This window comes from Sparus aurata, chromosome 12, assembly GCF_900880675.1.
Source record: "Sparus aurata chromosome 12, fSpaAur1.1, whole genome shotgun sequence".
Lineage (NCBI taxonomy): Eukaryota > Metazoa > Chordata > Actinopteri > Spariformes > Sparidae > Sparus > Sparus aurata.
In genome coordinates this window covers 6,287,963-6,308,407 of record NC_044198.1, presented here as the reverse complement: position 1 = coordinate 6,308,407, position 20,445 = coordinate 6,287,963, and the positions used below count along the sequence as shown (strand labels likewise).

Genomic DNA, 20,445 nt, shown 5'->3' with positions numbered 1-20,445 from the left:
TTTAAATTTGAATTGAAGTGTCCTGATTTGAAAACTTTATATCGGCAGGTGACAATATGCCCCCATACGGAGCACTAAAACAAACATTTCTCACTTATGAAATAAAATAAAAACATATGTGGGAATGTGATAAGAGCCCAAACTGACATCTTGCATATCTGTATAGGGTCTAAAAAGTGTATTTTAGTCTGTAAATTACCCCAAACAGGAAGTGAAGTGTTAAAAATGATGAATGTCTGGCTATGCCACATCTCTCACAGATTTCTCAATGACTATCCAGAAGGAAAATGATTTCAACACTGCACAATTGTTTTTCCCAAGTTACAACAGTTGCTGCCTGACGTTACTCCTTACTCTTCTTCTAGGCTGTCAGGTTCATTTATCCATGTGAAAGTGTGAACAATAGATAGTTCATTGGATATGTTCTCCTAAACTTTATTGGAACATGTGTATCACATATGAAACAAGGGTGACAGAAACAAGGCATTCATTTTTGCAATGGAAAGTTGACACGTCATAGCCTAGGCCAGGGGTCACCAACCTTTTTGAAACTGAGAGCTACTTCATGGGTACTGAGTCATCATAGGGCTACCAGTTTGATACACTCTTCTGAAATAACAAATTTGCTCAGTTTGCCTTTAGTTATATATGAGTATTAATGATTAATGATACTCATCTATGTTAAGACACTGATCACATTAACGATTTCTCAAAATAATGATCAACAGTGACTTAACAAGGTGGGAAACAGATATTATCAATATTCAATTTTCATTTTTAGAACAGGCCTGAGGGCTACTCATGTGGTCCTTGGGGGCTACCTGGTGCCCACGGGCACCGTGTTGGTGACCCCTGGTCTAGGCTAATCAGAGAAGCAAAAATTTAATCATTATTATACATGGCCCTTAATGAATATAAATTTGGGATAATAGTTAAATTGAGACCGAAAATATCAACAAAAACGCAAAAGGCTAAATAGACTCACTAATTAATGATAAAAGATGACAGATGGGAGCTTAACAGGCACAATATTCTTTCTTAATTCAATAGTGAATTATTACAAATACATTTTTAAAAAATTTAAAAAATTAAAGGCTTCTTTTTTGTTCGAAGAAGGACTTCTCACTTCCGGCTGCCATCTTTGATTAGCAGAAGTTTTTGGTATTGCTTATTTGCAGTTTAGTATTTTTATTGCTCAGCAGGTGGAATTTCTTAGTTTCAGCTTTAGAGCTACCGAGGAAGCTGCTAATATCCTCGAAACCAAGTTATTACACGACCTATAGGCGTTTTTTAAACTTTCATATACTTTGTGGAAAAATAGAAGAAAAAAAAGTCTAATGTTAGCTTCCAGGCAGTTAGCATACTAGACTGTTACGCTAACAGAGCTAGCTTAGTCAACTGTTAACAGAGCTAAGGCTTGCAGGTAAGAATTCGTACTTCGCTCAAATAAATATGGAAACGCTAACAGGTCACAACCGACTGTTTGCGTGATAACGTGTTCCCTACTTGCTGGTGACAGGTGTTTAAGGGACATTTTAATGAGGCCCGAAAGATCCACAGGCTGATAACAGCGACACCCCCGAAAGACCGTGGGAATATAACAGCTAACGGGTGTTGCAGTAGCCGGGCTGTGCCTCAGCAGCAGCACTCTGCAGGCTGCTGCTCTGCTGGCTGCTGATGGAGTAGGTGGGACGACGCTCCACTCATGGCAGTGCAGAACTGTTTGTGTCTGCTGCACCAGCATCAGCAGTGTTTGTAAAGGCGCTTTGTGCATCGCTAATCCGCTCTGATGTCACGGTGCAGAAGGAGGGGCTGAGCTCTCCGCTTTAATCCGCGCAAGTTGTCTGGAGCGACAAGCCGAGCCAAACCGAGCCGAGTCAAGCGAGCAGGCACAGGAGCAAGGGGCGATGTGTACTGCAGCAGCCGGACCCGGGCCTCTCCTCCTCTGACACGCAGGTAAATGAGTGAATGTCATGTCCGGCAGCCGGTGTCCGGGAGCCGGGTTTAGTGTGGGGCAGGAAGGCGGAATGAGAATGTGTTCAGGTCGTTTTCGCCGATGGCGGACCCTACACCTGCGAGGATTTAATCTGGACCGTCAGGAGAGGAAGAGGGAGGCATTTAGACAGGTGGCAGTTTACTGCACTTTTTTAATCAAATGGATGGCATCCGTATCAGGTATTGAGATACAGTTAGAGACTGTGTATGTCTCCCATTATAGGCGTGCATCGTATCCAGAAAAACACCATGGTCATATGAAGTGTAGTCTGTGAGCGCATTTTAAAGAGGGTTAGGAGTAATCACTGATAGATAACGAGCACCCAAAACGAAGGCTTTTGCCCTTTTAACATAATAAAAGCGTCCAAGGCCATGGGAGGGGATTTAAGAAGCCAGTAAGCCTTCAAAATAAAAGCACTTGCCAGTTTGGCACTTGTTCATGGATTAATCTACTCCCTCTGGACCAATGGCCTAGTCTGCATGTAAACACAATGTAAGTAATACGATGCATCCCAACATGGACCATATGTTTGCTGAGGGAGTGTGTCTGTCACTGGATGCTGTGTGTGTGTGTGTGTGTGTGTGTGTGTGTGTGTGTGTGTGTGTGTGTGTGTGTGTGTGTGCGCGTGTGCGTGTGTGTGTGTCAGTGAGAATGTGAGGGAGAGTGAGAGTGTGAGAGAGGATGAATCATGCACTCAAGAATGGAAAGAACAGGACAGTCCTCCGAAGTAAGGCCAGTTTTGCATCTAGTGATTATTTTCATTTTTCTGGACTGATCGTTTATCTCAGTTGTCAGAAAATGGAAGAAAGCCCACAGCTACATCTTCTAATTGCTTGTTTTGTTTAGAATCATTCCAAAACCCAATGATGAGTTGACTTCAGTTTTTTATTACGTAATTCAAGGAAAAGCAGCAAATCCTCCCACTTGAGAAGCTAGGACTATTTAATGTTTACCATTGAAGTATATAAAATCCAAATTGTGAACATTTTCTGATAATTGACTTATCTTCTCATCAACCCACGGTAATTGTTTCATGCTTGTTTATTGAGGCCTAGATTAAATCAAGTTCACTTCATTTAATTTAGCCTTTTGAGCAGGGTAATAAATCTTAATTGTAAATAGTCTGTATAGTGTGCATTCCTACTCCTACCGACCACTCAGAGCTCTTTATAAAACAAGTCAGCACTCACCCACACTCAGTCACCTATAAAACAAGCAAAGGGAGAAATTTGAACTTCAGTATCTGGCCCAAGGAAACTTGGACATGCAGACTTCACAGGGGCCAAAATCAAACCACCAACCTTTTGGTTAGTGGAAAGGTTATACCTCCTAAACAACAGCCACGTTTGATAGAATATAATGGCGTGACATGAGGTTAGATACCAACTGTGGAAAGCCTTTGGTCCTTCATTTCAGGGGTGTACCTTTTAAATGGTGCCCTTTACTTTTCTACCAAGCTCAAGATAAAACAAATGAAAGTGATCGTGTACATGATCACTTTCTAAAAGCTTTCTAAAAGCTACTCTAATCTAAATGATTCCTTGATATATTGAAGTAAAGCTATTTTAAACGCAGTGTCGTATTTGGCTTTTGCATTCACTGGGACTGCAGGTGCAGCTTGAGGCAACCTAAGTTTTTATACATTTTACATGGTCCACGATAAACAGGCAATACATGGAATTAAACAGATTCGTATTTAGTGATCAGACGGTTTTGTGACCTTATTTGTTTCCTTTAGGGGGTGGGATGGAGTGGCTGAATGGTGAATGTGTCTACTTCTTTGGTCATCGTATTTGTAATCAAATGATGATTGCTTCCTAAATACTTAAATTGTGTAAATACCTTCCAGAAGCACCAATAGTCTAGTCAGCTCCAGAATTTAATCAGGGTATCGATATTGCTGAGACACCTGGGAAATTATGAAGGTCATTTTTCTCAATGTTGTGACATTTTATGGACTAACCAATTTGTCTAATCAATAAAAGTGTTTGCGTTGCCACCTTGTTTCAGTCAAAAATATAACCATATACTTTTCATTGACATTACGCCCTCATTTTTGGCATGCTGTGTAGGAAGTTAAAGACTAGTAGTGAAGGTCCTTGCAAGTACGTATAGTGCACGTGTGTTGTTGTCAGAATGAGCTTGTCTGTCAGTATAAGATCAACGAGTTAATGGGCTAGTAAATCCCCCACCCCGCAGCTTTCACTGCAGCCTGACAGATGGAAGTGCAGAACTCGGCTCACAGCTCCGCAGGCCTGTACGTTTCACTGCCCTGCTGCCAGGACCATCTGTGACCCGGGCAACCCTTACCCTCCCTGACCCCCCCCCCCCAGTCACCCAGCCATTGCCATCCAGTCCTTAACTCCGGGCCGAGAGGGACGTTAGCCACCCTGGGAGTCCGCCCTCGCTCCCGCTGCATCCCTTCATGTTCCATCACCAACAGTTGTGGTTCGTGCTCAGATTACAGGATCGACATTAACCTTTGCCCTCCGTGTCTTCACTCTGTCCACATGTTCGATTTTCAAGTCTACAATTTATGTGACTGCACATATAAGATGACAACCACATCAGTAAGCCTTCTGCTACCAATCTAATCTGAAACGTGTTGATTCAAGAGGAGCTGCAGTAATTGACAGCAAGGACTGAGCTTATAATGACTTTATTAAGTTTACAATAAATCCACTCATATCAATTCAATTAATCAGGTAGACTGTAAATTAACCTATAAAGATGAAATTCTGTTTTCTATTGCACATCTCTTTAAAATTTGGGGAACACGTTTAAGGTTGGCACAATAATTAGCCCCTCAGTCCAGTTTTGTCCCACTTTTCTCGGATTTGCCTGATATTTCAAATAATATCATTATGTAACCACAAAGAACAGTGCTGTAGTAATGAGTCCTCAAACCCGGAATTCAGTCACCATTTTTGCAGTTCTGGTTTCCTCGTCTCAAAGTCAGTGGGTTTTTTGAATGGGTTTTGGTTAAATGCCTGAAATAAGGTCTGTTGTTACCACAGGCTTAAGATATTTATATGGTTTGTTCTGCAACATAAAATACATCATCAAATGTCCCACAATTGAATTATAAAGCACTGATGGAAAATGGCAGGTATCTAACAAGTGGCTACATGAGACTGCAGAAATTGCCAGGGACATTAAACATCATCATGCTGAACACAGAGACTCAACTACTCACTACACTTACAGACTTTTTGACTTCCATGTTAGCCTACAAAAATACATCATACCTACCGAACTCTATTGCACTTCAATCAAGATTTAGTTTGGTAATCCTTTATGGGTGATATAGGTGAGATGTTTCTTCATCTGCAGATTCTTTGTGATGACAATAGTGCATTTTCCACTGCACAGCTGTCCTTTGCAAATAAAACATTTAATTCACCTCCTCAGAGCAGATTGGCATCCCTTTTTCTGAGAATTTGGGAAGCAATCGTAGTAATCGTGATATAAAAACAAGGTTGAGGTGCTCAGCACACATTAGATAGATATAGATAGATAGATAGATAGATAGATAGATAGATAGATAGATAGATAGCTTTATTAATCCCCAGGGAGAAATTAGTTACAGATCTGAATTAAGCAGTCTAAAGCAGAAAAATGTAGACATCTCATGCACACAGTCAAAGATTTATGGATTCTTCCGATCATTAAGGTCAGATAAATAACTTATGAAAGCAGCTTCAGTGTAACATATGGCGTAGCAATAATGACAAAAACTGTTTTAAGCTCTTATGTAGGATACGTTTTATCCTTTTTCTTTCTTCAAATTAAACTGTACATTTTTCTCCATCGTCAACATTTAGTAGGATTACACTCTGGTGTCCTTTCTCAGCTTGTTGACCTCAGACACAGCAAAGCCTGCGATGAGAGATAACTGATGGATATACTGATAGCCTCATCATATTAAATAAATATCAAAACTGGGCTTCTCTCTCTCACAGAGGGCATTTATTATTCAGATCGCTGCCCTATTCATCTCTCTCTGTCAGGTCTTATCTGATACCAGAGAGATGTCCCTCCTTGTCTTTCTACCCTGCCTCCTCCTCCTCCTCCTCTTTTACTCCTCCTCCTCCTTTTCTCTCTTGCGGTCCTCTGCCATCTGCCAGCTGCTGGTGGACGGATGAATGTGGTGCAGATTAAAGTGCACTGTGCACCCAGATAAATCTCAGAGGATTTAGGTTTTTTGCTATTAGCAATATCGAGTCAGGGAGTCCCCAGCATCACTGTAATATTTCCTGTTTGTGTGCATGTGTAGTAAGGGTTTAGTGAGATGCCGGTTGAAGATGGACTGGGTGATAGTTGCTTCTATTTAGTGTTCAGAGCTGCTCTCAATGGCTGCACTTAATAATTTGGTCAAAAAGCCTGCTGCCATTGTCATTTCTTTGGCTGCATCCCAATGCCACTCTGATCTATCCATCCATCCATTAGCTATATACGCTTATCTTTGAGTGTCACAGGAGTAGCTGGGACAGTCCTTACTGACACTGGGCAAGAGGCATGGTACACCCTGGACAGGTCGCCTGTCACATAAGCCCCTTTTATACTGCCTGTTCAAGGAAGGAAAGTTGCACCATAGGTCCGCCCCTACAGTTTTCTGTAAAAGTTATGAAGGGAGGATTGGGCGATCATTTTTGTTTCATCTTCAAGCCATGAAGGTAATAGAGCTGAATCAGCGTAGTACTTCTCTTCTTAGAATGGCAAATGAATGACCCGCCTCTGATTGGCTTAACCCTGATATTCTTACCTTATACCTAACCAATCACCACTGCACATGGCTGTACTTAACCAACCCAACTAGAGTAGGACAAGTCATTCATCCGCCATCCTAGGAAAAGGACATTGGCAGAATCAGCAGCTGTGTAAAAAAATTTTTTTGCAGACGTTTTCCTTATTTATACAATCAATCATACAAATGGTTACAGTTGCAGAGGCATTCATGTGAATAATGAATACGTGGAACAGTTTATTATAACTGTCTTTTAAATATTTTTCGAATTTTTTGCCTGATCAACTGTCCAAAATGTACCATAATTGAAAAAAAAGTGAATCTGTTATAATAATGAGCATAATCTTTAGCTGAATCCCCAGTTGATCTAACACAAAGCAAATGTACAAGAACTTTCTAAATGATCCAGACAACAACTACCAAAAGAGTAAGTGAGCAAGACTAGGAAGCAAGCATTAACTGCCTTTTAATTTATACTGACAGCTATGAAACTGTTGAGTAAAAGTATTGACATTCAACATCCAGCCTTAACAAGCTTCTGTTTAACATAAACGTAAACTTATACATTTCCAAATACCTTTTTTTGTATCTTGTCTCTGTCTCTCCCAGGCTGTGCTATGAGGACGGTTTTTTTGGAGCTAAGAGGAGCATGTTCTGAAAATTGGAGTTTTATCACGCCCCAGCCATGAGCCACAAGTATCAGGGAGAGGCATCCGGGGAAGCAGGCGAGGAGCACAAGGTGCTTCCAAGGAGCAGGCAGCCCAATGGGACGACTCCCGGGGAACCTCCTGTCAGACGGTCCTGGAGGCCATGTCAGATGCTCAACCAGGATGGTGAACTGAATCCTCATCATCATCATCATCATCACCCTCCTCACCACCACAACCACCACCACCCAATTCGCGGACCCCCTCGGCATCGCCGGCGGCCTCCTTCAGGGCAGGGACAGGGCCAAAGCGAGGCTCAGAGTCTTGGTCAGGTCCCTAGGGTGGCTTCTTCCAGGCCTGACGGGGGTGAGACTCAAGACACTGAGCCTCGTCCTATCCAGCATCATCGCCCTGCTGTTGCCCGCTATCGCCGTCATGGTGACCCTAACCCCAGGCTCAGAGCTCACAGACAGAGGCAACCAGTGGGGGAGATGCAAGACTCCTCACCTGGTGCTGATGGGAAAGAAGGTCCAACAGAGGCTCAGGTACAGCAGCACTCAGCAGTTGATCCTGTGCCGGACCAATCACAGGACAAGGGATCTCCTCACCAGACTCCCGTTGCTGTTGTCAACCCCACCCACCTCTCACCTGGTGCTGCAGCTCATAACATGCAACGATACACTCCTCCTACTGAGGCGGAAGAGGACCTCCAGGAGAGTAAAGAGGAATGTGAAGATGAACCGGAGGAAATTAAGGAGAAGGATGAAGAACAAGAACAGGCTGAGGATGATGGAGACCACTGCTCAACCACAGGTCGCTCAAGCTGCAGCCACGACAACATACAGACAGTCGAAGATGAAGCAGAGGAACGTGCAGAGAGGGTGGAGGAGGATCAGGAGGAAGTGATGGATGACGTAGCGGAGGAGATTGCAGCTCAGGGAAGTGAAATCACTGATCTCTGCTCTGACACAGAGAGCGCCGCCTCGCTCAGTATGGACGGACCTCTTCACAGCCCGCCGCCACTCCAGTCACCTACTCCTCCTTCGTCCCCTGATGTTCCACCATTCCCCCAGCTGGACCACTTCAGTGAGGACGCCAGTTTAAGCCCTCTGCCTGACAATGACCTACTACCTGAAGAAGATGAAGAAGAAGAAGAAGATGAGGATTGCTCGGAATCGTGCTCGCTGTCTCACTTCACTTCCTCCTCTGAATCTTATCCCAAAACCTATGCAGACTTTTATTCAGAGTCCCACCAAAAATCGTACCCTGAGCCTGTCTACGAGTCGTACTCGGAGCCAAAATCCCATCCCAACTCTTTTCCCGAACCCCTGAAGACGACCTACCCTGAGTTACAAAGAGAACCTCGCAGGCAATCTGGTTGGAGGACTGAGCCTCATGAGGCCCAGCAGGAGTCCCACCAAGAGCCCTTTTCCAGCCATAGACAGGAGAATGTACAAAAAGGGCCTCCATCCTCCCCCACCAAGGTCTCCCATTATGCCCCAAGGCAGGGCAGAGACCGTGGCTCACATCACTCTCCTCTGGACCGCTCTGTTGGCTGCCGGCTACACCACTATGATGGTAAATCTGATGGTGAGGGGGACAGCACTGATCAAAGTCCAGTTTCCAAAGGTCGAAAGCAGGCACCCAGACAAACAGAAACCCAGGCTAAGAGCCCCTCGTCTGGTCAGAGCAGCTCAGGCGAGGCCCAGGAGGAGCGGAGCGCTGTGGGTCTCCATGGGGAGGAAGGTTCCAAGGGCTCAGGAGACGCCATCACCCTGGCGATTAAGGACATCAAGGAGGCGATTGAGGAGGTAAAGACTAAGACAATACGCTCCCCCTACACACCCGACAAGCCTGTGGGGCCAATTTGGGTGATGCGGCAGGAAGTCAGCCCCACAGAAGATGCATACCCACTGCAGACCACAGCTGGCCATGTAAGTATGACTTCCCACATCATGATGTTTGCTGTTTTTGTTTGTATTGAAATGTACAACTCCACAAAGACATATTGTTCTGGTTTTGATTCCTCTGTAGCTGATTTCCTTCCGTAGAAATAAAAAGACATTTTGAATGTGGAGCATAAAGTCCTTTGTGGGATACAATCAGGGTTACAGGGACTCAGCACCTAGGAAGGATAAAAGCATATGTATGTGTTTTCAAACTAAACAACAACAAATTTAATAAAGATTTGTTAAAAGGAGTGGATCAGTTCTGATTTTTACCTACTGATGTTGGTAATGTAAATGTTCCTGTTTTGCACAGTTTCTAGTTGACGTGCTCTCTCATGTTGGTGGCGGCTCAGAGCAAATCAGCTGGAGCTCCTCGTAGTATTTCAAAATGGTGAAAGTGTAGAATGTTGCGCTGTTCAGGTATAAGGATATAGCAATTTATAATACCCAGGATAAGTGCTCACAATTTTCTGGGCTCAAATAAAAACTGTCAAACAAAAACAAAAAAAGGATATACTGTTTATGCATGCGATAGTGCAGGATGTGTGTAGCCTAGCTTAGCAGAAATACTGGAGGCAGGAGTAATCAGCCTGCCAGACTCTGTTCAAAGTTCGAACATACAAAAGCAAAACACTCTTAATGTTTCATTTTTGTTGTTGTTACAGATGACCATGAACAGAAGTGTAAATGTGACCATCTTAAAGATAAAACATCATTTAAATGTTTAACTATACCTTTTAAGCCTGGGCTGATGAGTGACATTGCCCAAGGAGTTGGGTCTGCAGTGCTGCAATAATTAAATTAGATGTCATTGCTCTCGGGAAGCAAGCAAATATAAGATTTACGTCCTTGGCTCTCGTTTCATTTTGTGTTACTTGGATTAATGCCCAAATCCTGAATCATGTATTGTCAGAATAAGGACTCCTTCTTAAGAGTCATGTTTTTTTTTAACCTTCGCTCATTTTCTCTTTTCTCCCTGTTCCTACTCCCAGTCTTCTCCTCACTCCCCCTCGCAGTCAGTGTCTGAATCTCCTTCCCGTTACGCCCCAGTTCAAGCTCGGGAGCCGGTTAGTCCGCTGAGAGTCGAGTCAGCCAGAGCGCTCCATCCTCAGCATCATCACCAACAGCAGCCCCAACACAACCACCACCACCACCAAGGTCACCAACCACAGCAGAAGGATGGCGCAAGGCCACCGCAAACGTACACAAAGCAGCAACCGTATGCACACATGCCTCCCAGTCAGCATCATCATCAGCATCAACATCCGCAACAGATTCAACATCAACAGCAGCATCAGCAGCTTCCAGCTCAGCAGCCTCGACCACAAGTTCAGCCGCTGTCGCCTCCAACGCAACCGACTGTCCAGGAGGTGGGAAAGTGTTCACAAAATATATTCTTTACAACTCCAGAATGTGCCCAGAATCATCACATTTTTAAGTTTTCTTCAGTATCAACATAATCCAAATACAGGCTAAAAAAAAAAAACAGGGCTCAAGTTGTAGACCACAACGTCACTCACTGAATCCATGGCAACACAGAAGATAAATCCTGCAACGGCAGGCAGGCAGGCGTCTTTTACGAGGTGTTTATGTGCCAGCAGCAAATGGCCGACAGCAGTAAAAGTCTTGCTGAATTTAAATGAGATGGGAGACGTGCAAGTATGTGAGGAGAAATAATAAGGATGGCGATGTACTTTTTCCTTTTTTTGTGCTTTCTCAGATTCGCAGGTCTCTTCCTCAGTTTCCAACATTTGTGGACGGTGAGTAGACTCGTACAGTAACATCATTATCATTCTCTGCTCCTTCTGTATTCTTTTCATCTGTTGACATGAAGATAAGTAGTTGAATATGCGCATTTGTTTCACAGTTCCGGGACCATGTGACCCTGAAGACCTTATAGACGGCATCATCTTTGCAGCGACTTACCTGGGCTGCACCCACCTGCTGTCAGAGAGGACGCCCACAAAGAGCGCCCGCATGCAGCAGGCACAGGAGGCCATGAGCAGGGTCAGGGTGAGAGCAAACACCAGCTTACTAATAATAGCGGAGGAAGAGCAGGACATTATGTGGTTGTGTCTGAAATCACTCCTCCATTCACTTACAGTACTCGGTGTTCCCTGCTTGATAGATACTGAGTTCTTTACTCCAGAGTGAGCTGTAAATTCAGATTTCAGACAGTCATTTTGTATTATCACTCTCTGGTGTACTGTCACTGTGATGCTATGTCTCTATAAAATGTGGCCTCTTGCAGTCTGGGACTGTTAAGAGGAAGTAGAATACATGCCATTGACATGAATTACTATGTTCCATAGTACTGTAGGAATATTTTAGGGCACTATGTAGTGCAAGACTTTCTCAAAGGATGAAAAGTAAAAATGTTCCTATTTCTTATGCCTCCCTAAAAAATACCAAGTGTTTCAGGCTGAATTTGGAGAAATATGTCTGAAATGATCCTCAGCAGATCTAAAGTATTCCCATTTGAAGGAATAGCACAGACATAATACGGCATTTCACTAAGTATAAACATCATATGACATCAGTACAGAGTTTAAACAAGCTAATAGAGGCTATACTTCGTGACTCTGTCAAACATTGTTGTAGAAGATCATTTTGACATTTTGTCAACTTGATATTCAGGATTTATGTTTTTGAATCGATAATAGTGCTTATAACGGTCAAATATCAAATCCAGCTCTCCTTGGTCTGTAGACACATTTTCTAGCACACTTGGACACACCGCCAGTGATGTAACTGACGTTCGCCTCGTATTTGGGTCTTTTAAAGTCAGAAACCCTCGGCAGGCAATTCAGCCGGCGGGCGAAAAGTCCCCGGGTTCGTGCACAATACATCATCCACAGATGACTGCTCCTGATCCACAGTCACACAGGCTTTTCTCCTCAGCTCCACTGGATGTTACATAAACTCTCGATCAAGGCTGTTAGGCCCCAGGAGACTGTAGACCCTGCTTTCTGCTCCAGTGACACAGCATGGAATCAAACCACTCCCATCAGCAATTAAAGTATAGCATTACATACAGTATACATCTCATATATGATATCATGTGGGTTGTCTTTGTGTACACATGAGAAGAAATATTCATACTTTGATGATGGATACACCAAAGAACTGATTTGTGCTCGCTGTGTGAATGTGAATGTTAGACTCAGTTGATTGAGGGTGTTGTCATGGAGTGGTATAGATGGTTTACAGTGACACTGTGTCATTCAAACGTAGAACTGTGTGAGAGTGAGAGACTAGCAGTAAGACGTTGCCATTTTAGAGGGATGAGCGCAGACAGTCAGGGGCGGGAAGAGGACAGGAGCTGAGTCCAACTCTGCATTGTGGACAGTTAACTGACATTTCTAGGACATCTCCTCCATTAAGGTCTGAGAAACCTACAGGGAGGGAGCAGGTTAGAGTCTGTATAATGATGAGGGGGGATACATGAGTCATTTTACTTTTTTAGAATGGAAAAGACAGTGGAGGCTCGCTGTCGAGCAGAGATCTCATTTGCAGGGATGAACCGATCTGACTCAAGGAAGGGATTAGTGCAGAATGCTGATTTGATGCGAGTGCCCTCTTTTTTTACCCAAATTTAAAATCTCAGTGTGGAGCTGAGTAATATTATTCAGATAAGGTTCATTGTCAGACAAATAGGGAAATTCATATTCAGTTTTAGGAGCAGTGCCCCAATCAGGGAATCAAACCTGTGGCCGTGTCGCTGTGAGGTGCTTACTACTGAGCCACCATCCTGCCCAAGAAACAAACAAGTCAGTTAAAGAACTCCGCTCTCAGATATGGACCACGTTTTTGGTGACAAAAGCCGACAGTGAATGTCATATTGAACAGCATAGGCTTCGCAATACTTCCTTCCTGATGCAGGAAGTGATGATTTAGTATCAGCAGTGTCTTTATGCAGGTGCAGGCAGAGGGGTTGAAAACTGCATTGTATGTGCCACATCTGGTCAATACATATCTGTTTAATGAGGTTAGTACCTGGGTCAGTTCACATCTGATGGATTAGATCCAAGAGCATGCGTTGTAGTGTTAGACCTGATCAATACTTCACTTATACTTACAAAATACAATTTAAAAACATGTCCCATGTAGGGTATTTTTGTACATAACGAAACTGTTTAGAAATAAAAACAACAACATAGTTGTATAGTAGAGGCTGAGTAAACCTAAATATTTTTCCGAGTCATAAATGAGAGCATAGGAAGATGAAAAGCATTCCTCAAAGGATGCCTATCGGTTGAAAAACCCATACATGCATATTTACATACATAAAGTATAGGTAAAGGTATTGTCAGTTTATAGATTATAAATTGAAAAAAGGTTTAGTTGAAATGGCCATTAAAGACTGAATATTAAAAAAAATAATTCAAACAACAATATAACAGAAAATACACCAAGAATGAAATGGGTAACAATTAACTTTAAGTCTGTGTAAAATAATCTTTTTTATGAGAAGAAAGCTGACACACGGCGCAGAAAGATGGTTGCTGATTATTTTTTAGAGATATCTGCCAACCATAAAATCAAATGAGGGAGTCTGAATAAATGAATACATGTGGAGGTGACATGACGGCTCCTAACAGAATGATATACAGTGACGTCCACCACAGGTCAGGAGTCAGACTGTGGAGCTCATGATGATGAGGATGTAAGGTGTAGCCTGAGGCGGCGCAGGCAGAGGAGTTGAAATGTGAAAGAGTGACGTGTTCGCAAAGTGTTTACAAAATAACACTCAAAAACATACAGAGTTAGCATGACGTGTCAGCCTTAATTCCTCATCATCACCATTTATAGAAGTGAGATTATTTCTAGACAGAACATGAGACATCTTCCACAGCAAACAGGAACTACTCATGACAAAGCAGATTAAGTTTTTATTGTGGGATGAAAAGTTTGATTGACAAATGTGCAGATTGATTAAACTGACAAAGAACCAGAGGAATCTGAACCAGAATATAAAGGACATTTTTAAAGTCTTGGGATGTGAAGTATCCCGGCATCTTTGTGCCAGCAAGTCAGAACTTTATTCACAGTTTAGACTCAGAGCCTTCATCTTGGTTTTTTCTCTTCACACTTTACTGTCACCACTATGCTGCAATACTGTTTCCAATGGCAGTATCACAACATTACAATCCATATGCTTTAAAACAGAATTTATAGAATTAAAAAACCTTTGACTCGCCATTTTTAAAAGCTTTTTTTCTGAAAGGCCCAATTGTTTTTGATTCATCCACAAACCTGATTTTAAATGCATGTACAGTATTCTATGTTTAGTTTCACTTACTATTGTTAAAGGTGCAGCTCTTTGAAAATGTGGCTTTGATAGAACACCTCTAAATCATCCATTATTTATCTCTAAATACAGCTCCCTCAAAGTGTACAACATGTCGGGGGCCACCGGTTTGAATCCATCTGAAAAGCTTTGATCCTTTTGGCTTCACAGATTAAATCCACTGTAATCACATCTGTACTGACGGAGGTGAGCAGGCAGGTTCAGATGTTGAACCTTGAAAAGACACCAAGCGGTGGCACGAGCCAACATGTGGAAACACAAACCCTGAGCTGTGATCAGGCGTCTGCCACCAACACACAAGGTTGCTCGTCGTTCTCCGGGGTCGATCGTGTCACATTGATGAAGAGGAAACTTTTGATAATGTTTACTGCTAAAGCCTCTGGCAGCTGGCTGCTGTCAGATGTGATAGACACTAACATCACTGTCCTCCCACACACATGCACCATATAAACCTGTAAGGTCCTTTTGTCCCTTAATTTGGCATTTGGATTGAAGACGGTCTACAGTGAATGAGGGGTTTGGGTTTTTGTCGATGCGCCCAAAAAGCTGTTTTCTTGGACTGATGTCTTGATTTGTGTCTTTCTGACCGCTGCAGGCTGCCCAGAAGCAGGCAAAGAACAGGAAAAAGGTAAATTTGTTTTGCGATTGTTCAAGTTTCATGTCAGAAATGTATTTACGTGTACAGGTATTTGAGCTGCAATGCTAATGATAGACAGGAAGGACATCAATGCGGCTTGTTAATGTATTCAGATTTCTTTTTCTTTGGATGAAAGGTCTTTTTGTACGCATGCCTCTTGTAGTGTTAATTTACCACTTTTTTTTGTTTCCCTCTCGTGCTAGTGTCCTCTTTTGTTTTTCTGGCAGAATGCGTTAGATTTCCCTTCATTAGAGTGTTATCTGTAGCCGTTATATTTGACGGCTCTTGACAGCTGTGACCCCCGCTCTGTTCTGCTTTGCTGGCGTTCATCAACCTGTTGCTCCTGCTTCTTGTTTCCCTGTGCAGAGCCCCGACGGGGAGTCTCCGTCCACTGCTGAGGTTGACCTGTTCATGTCCACGCAGAGGATCAAAGTCCTCAATGCAGACACTCAGGTGAGAAAACGATAAACAACCCTTTAAATGTCATCATGCAAAGAGAGGTTAGAGTCGATGCCTTAAAACGTCCTCAAGCAACCAGTTCTCCCTGCGTTACACACCAACCCTCATTAAAAACATCTCTACTTGGCAGCTGTAACACCACAGTGGCATGTTAGTACCAGGGAGCCATAGAGAACTGGTTAATTAAGAGTACCCCACGTCGTGTTTCTATCACCAGGAGTCTTTAATGGACCTGCCACTGAGGACGATCTCCTACATCGCCGACATCGGCAACATGGTGGTGCTGATGGCCCGGGGGAAGATGGTGCGGTCCCGCAGCGCGCAGGAAAACCTGGACCACACGGCCGAGCAGACCACCATGACCCAAGACGACAGACGGCTGTACAGGATGATCTGCCACGTCTTCGAGTCCGAGGACGTGAGTCATTGATAACAAATCTGTTGGTCTAAAATTACCGATCAGGAGCACAGCAGGGGAAGGGTTCGAAATAGAAAGAGCCACCGCGATGATCGGGAGTGTTGGCAGGTTTTAGATTGCAAAGATGTTAGAACCAATGAGTGGATGGAAGCTCTGTCTGTGACGTGTCTTTTTTTCTAATTTCTTGCCTAATTAAACACCAGGTATGAAAACAGATAGCAGAAAAAAGAGCAACACTTCTTATGTTGGTTGCAATAAATGGTGTCATGTTATGAGCCCGTCACAGAAGGAAGCTGATTGAAAATCTGTGTTCAGGGCCTTTAGGAGTTGATTTAGGACTCTAGGTCAGGGATAGTTAGAATAAGGTTAATTAAGGAATGTCAGTAAGGGTCCTCTTAAGTATCGTAGTATATTAAATGTGTATGATGTAAACAAACCTCTTACACTAGAGAGCTATAATCAGTGTCTGCGCAGACAAAACTCCCACAAGGACTATAAACAGTACTGTCCTCCCCTCTCTCTCTCGCTCGCTCTCTCTCTCTCTCTCTCTCTCTCTCTCTCTCTCTCTCTCTCTCTCTCTCTCCCTCTCTCTCTCTCTCTCAGGCCCAGCTGATAGCTCAGTCCATCGGTCAGTCGTTCAGCGTCGCCTACCAGGAGTTTCTCAGGGCCAACGGCATCGACCCAGAGGACCTGAGCCAGCGGGAGTACAGCGACCTGCTCAACACTCAGGACATGTACAACGACGACCTCATCCACTTCTCCAAATCAGAGAACTGCAGAGACGTGAGTGAGCCAGCAGGTGGCAGCACAGCCACACAGTTCAGTTCATCAACCGCTTCTTGTGCTTAAATTGAGGGACATTTTTACCTTTTGAAAAACAGACTTCTGCTGGGATCTGATAGAATATTACACTGAAAATTTGGTACACACAAAGAACAACATGGCCCTTCAGCTGGGTTCAAGTCACGTTATTATTAATGTTTGAACATAAATGAGCCTGTGCCATTAGTTTTCTGCTCAGCAGCTCTGATAGTTTTGCCCCCCGGTGGTTCAAATGAGCAGCTGGTTTTGAAGTCACAGCTGTGTGACAGTGACTGAAAAATGTCATGCGGTGCTCAGCCCAGTATGAAGGTGTATTTGAGACGCTCAACCTGCTCTGACCTCAGACCGCTCTCCCTCCTCTCGCTGCTTGGAACGTCTCCTGTCATCTGGCATTTTTCAGAATCATGCAGCTGGCTGCAAGAACCTCAGAGTGCGCGCAGTGTCCGATGATTTCACTAGCAGAGGGTTAAAGTTTTGAGGATGAGGAAAATCTGCGCATGAATGTTTAAAACTGATGACTTTCTGATGCTCATGTTGTCTTTGAGTAGCAGTAGAAATAAAGCTGGATGTGTGTTGTTGCAGGTTTACATCGAGAAGCAAAAAGGAGAGATGTTGGGCGTGGTGATCGTGGAGTCTGGCTGGGGCTCCATCCTCCCCACCGTCATCATCGCCAGCATGATGCACGCCGGTCCGGCGGAGAAGTCCGGTCGGCTCAACATCGGAGACCAGATCATGACCGTAAACGGGACGAGTCTGGTGGGTTTACCGCTTAGCACCTGCCAGAGCATCATCAAGGTACACTGCTGCTCTCTCTTTAGCTCACTCACTCATTCCTGTTCTTTATTAATGTTTTGCTGTGAAAGATGCTGTTAAAGATGGTTTAATGTACCATCAAGATGTATTAATGACATAAAAAAAAGTACATTTAACTTTTAACTATGGCACATATCCTGTGTTGATGATCTACACTTGTGTTTCTAATGTCCGCTTCCGTGTCCTCTGTCTGTCCTCAGGGTCTCAAGTCTCAGTCAAGGATCAAGATGAACATTGTCAGGTGTCCTCCTGTCACCATGGTGCTCATCCGCAGGCCGGACCTCAGATACCAGCTGGGCTTCAGCGTCCAGAACGGCATTGTGAGTAACAGGGACTCATCCCTCACACATGCAGAGGAGGCGGCTGAACGGTGCTGCTGCCAACTTTTGAGTTATTAAAAAGGAGCTTTTATTTTGTTAACAGCGCTCTATAACCAGTATCAGTTTCTTAGCAACAGACATGGAGCACTGATTGTTATGTTTTCCAAGAGTGGTGATTCAGAGTTACTGTCCCTGGTAGATTAAATATTTTCCTCCGTCTTTGCTGGAAGCTGTCACTTTGACTTGTGTTTTTAGCTTTTAACTGTGTGTGTGTGTGTGCGTGTGTGTGCGCGCACAGATCTGCAGCCTGATGAGAGGAGGCATCGCTGAGAGAGGAGGCGTCCGCGTCGGTCACCGCATCATTGAGATAAACAGCCAGAGCGTGGTGGCGACACCTCATGAGAAGATTGTTCAGATTCTGTCTAACGCCATGGGAGAGGTAGGAGCAGCTCTGACATCACGGTTTTGAAGAGCAGTCCACTGGTCTAGCATTGCACCCCTGCAACACTGTTGGACTCATTATGGGCAGTTTAAAAACGAATGATCAAAAGTCGATACAGATAACGTCTTTATTCCACGTGTTCCGTCTTTTTTTTTTTTCAAAACCTGTCGCCTACATTTCCCATAATGCAAGTTAGCCACTAAGTGACATCACTTGCGGGGATTTATTAGATTGCATGTAGCTTCCTCTTGAGCCACAAAAGGCTTTACACTTTTTTGTCCATATACTATATATACTATACTATACAAGTACTTGCTGAGACGTGTGAACACACTTTAAAGTTCCCTTTAATCTTGCACAGCGAGGATGAAGCAGCTAGTCTTGAAAACAGTATTTTTGTGAAAAGGCTTTTACAGTACTTTTAATTTCCCCTTGGACCCAGTCTTGTTGATTTAGCAGCCATGCCACTGGTAATATAGACCCAGACGTTACTTATATACCATATTTTAAGAGAATTTTGACAGTACTTAAAACCTCTTGTGGCAAATCATAATAAGACTACATAGACTGTTTACAGTCCCAGAACATGATTCAGAGTGGGTCAGGACCATGGACTAACTTTTTGAGGAGAATCCAGCTGCAGCCTTGCAGACTTTACAAACAACTCTGCCCCCAAAAACACACACACACGTGTACACAAAAATGTCTTGACTGAGGAAGACCATAGATCATAGCACGACAAAGGTAACTGCCAAAAATGCATTTATTCCTAAATGTTGCTGTTGGAAGCTATTGAGTGGCTTATTGAGAGGCCGGTCAATGGCCATAGTAAGCAGTTACACAGTGTGTAGTGTATCTGTATAAGTTAACATGGGAGCAGAATAAAAGTTTGCCATCTTGGTTCAGGCTACAGAGCCACGTGTTTACATTTTGTCTTCAAAAGTAAACGTGCAATTTCTGACAAGAACTACACACATTAAAATGTAGCTTTTGGTTTCTTCTGTGACCCAACCAGCCCAGAAAGCCTGCACAAGCCATATCTGGAAACTGAACTTCACTGTCATTCTTCACATTCATTTGCTGCTGCTGCAGCTGGATATACTTGATTCATGACCTCAACCTAAATGTTCACAGACAGAAAATATATCTGTATCTAGAAGACCATGCACATTTCTTCTCCCAAGAGGCACTTTTGATTTATCACCTAATTACCTTTCCTGTAGCAATTACATTTGAAGACACACTTCCCGTAAAAGGCTGTAAAAAAAGAACTAAATCATGAGTGTGTTGTCTGTTCTTCCTTTAAATCCTCATCACTTGGTGTCTTTCTGCTCCAGATCCACATGAAGACGATGCCTGCAGCCATGTACCGTCTGCTGACTGCACAGGAGCAACCTGTCTACATCTGAACACACTCCTCTCACTCTGTTCACATCACTGTCTGTCTTTACTACTGTCCCTCCGTCTTTCAGTTGTTCTGAACACCTTTCTCCTCTCTGTATCCTGTTTGATATCACTTGACTTGCCTTAATCTGTACAGTACACTGTCATGTAAACATGTACAGTATGACAGCAGAAGACAGATTATCTCATCCGAGTGTTAATGTGACGTGTTATGTTCGACCAAAGAGAAGTTGTGGATTATATTGTGTATATTTAGGTGGCAAACAGAGTAAATATTAGCTTTGGTTAAATAGCTGTAATATCTGAATGTACTCGAATCATGTTGGACCTATAAATTGTCAGGGTGACTGAGATTATAAGGAACTTTTAAAATAAAGCGGTCGAGTTAAAGGGGAATGCATGTCCTATTCTGCTGAATAAACTCTGAAGAAAAGGCCCAAGGGGACGTCTTCACGTCGTTTCTTTTGTCGATATACAAAT

The 20,445-nt window shown here is 43.4% G+C and overlaps 1 protein-coding gene across 3 annotated transcripts; it reads left to right on the top strand.

The window, feature by feature from the left end:
• The first annotated feature begins 1,213 nt into the window (after positions 1-1,213).
• LOC115592462 (amyloid-beta A4 precursor protein-binding family A member 1-like) lies at positions 1,214-20,407 on the top strand. 3 transcript variants are annotated; one of them, XM_030435214.1, is made up of 14 exons: positions 1,217-1,423; positions 1,520-1,956; positions 7,353-9,324; positions 10,332-10,709; positions 11,060-11,099; positions 11,207-11,352; positions 15,246-15,278; positions 15,654-15,740; positions 15,964-16,164; positions 16,768-16,947; positions 17,569-17,781; positions 18,000-18,119; positions 18,418-18,558; positions 19,899-20,407. In XM_030435214.1, the coding sequence occupies exons 3-14, from the start codon at positions 7,429-7,431 to the stop codon at positions 19,968-19,970; spliced, it is 3,507 nt and encodes a 1,168-aa protein (XP_030291074.1). In that variant the 5' UTR covers positions 1,217-1,423; positions 1,520-1,956; positions 7,353-7,428; the 3' UTR covers positions 19,971-20,407. The 3 variants fall into 3 exon arrangements, with proteins under 3 accessions (XP_030291075.1, XP_030291074.1, XP_030291073.1); XM_030435215.1 differs by having other exon boundaries at positions 1,214-1,956; positions 11,207-11,346; XM_030435213.1 differs by having other exon boundaries at positions 1,306-1,956.
• Positions 20,408-20,445: the final 38 nt, after the last annotated feature.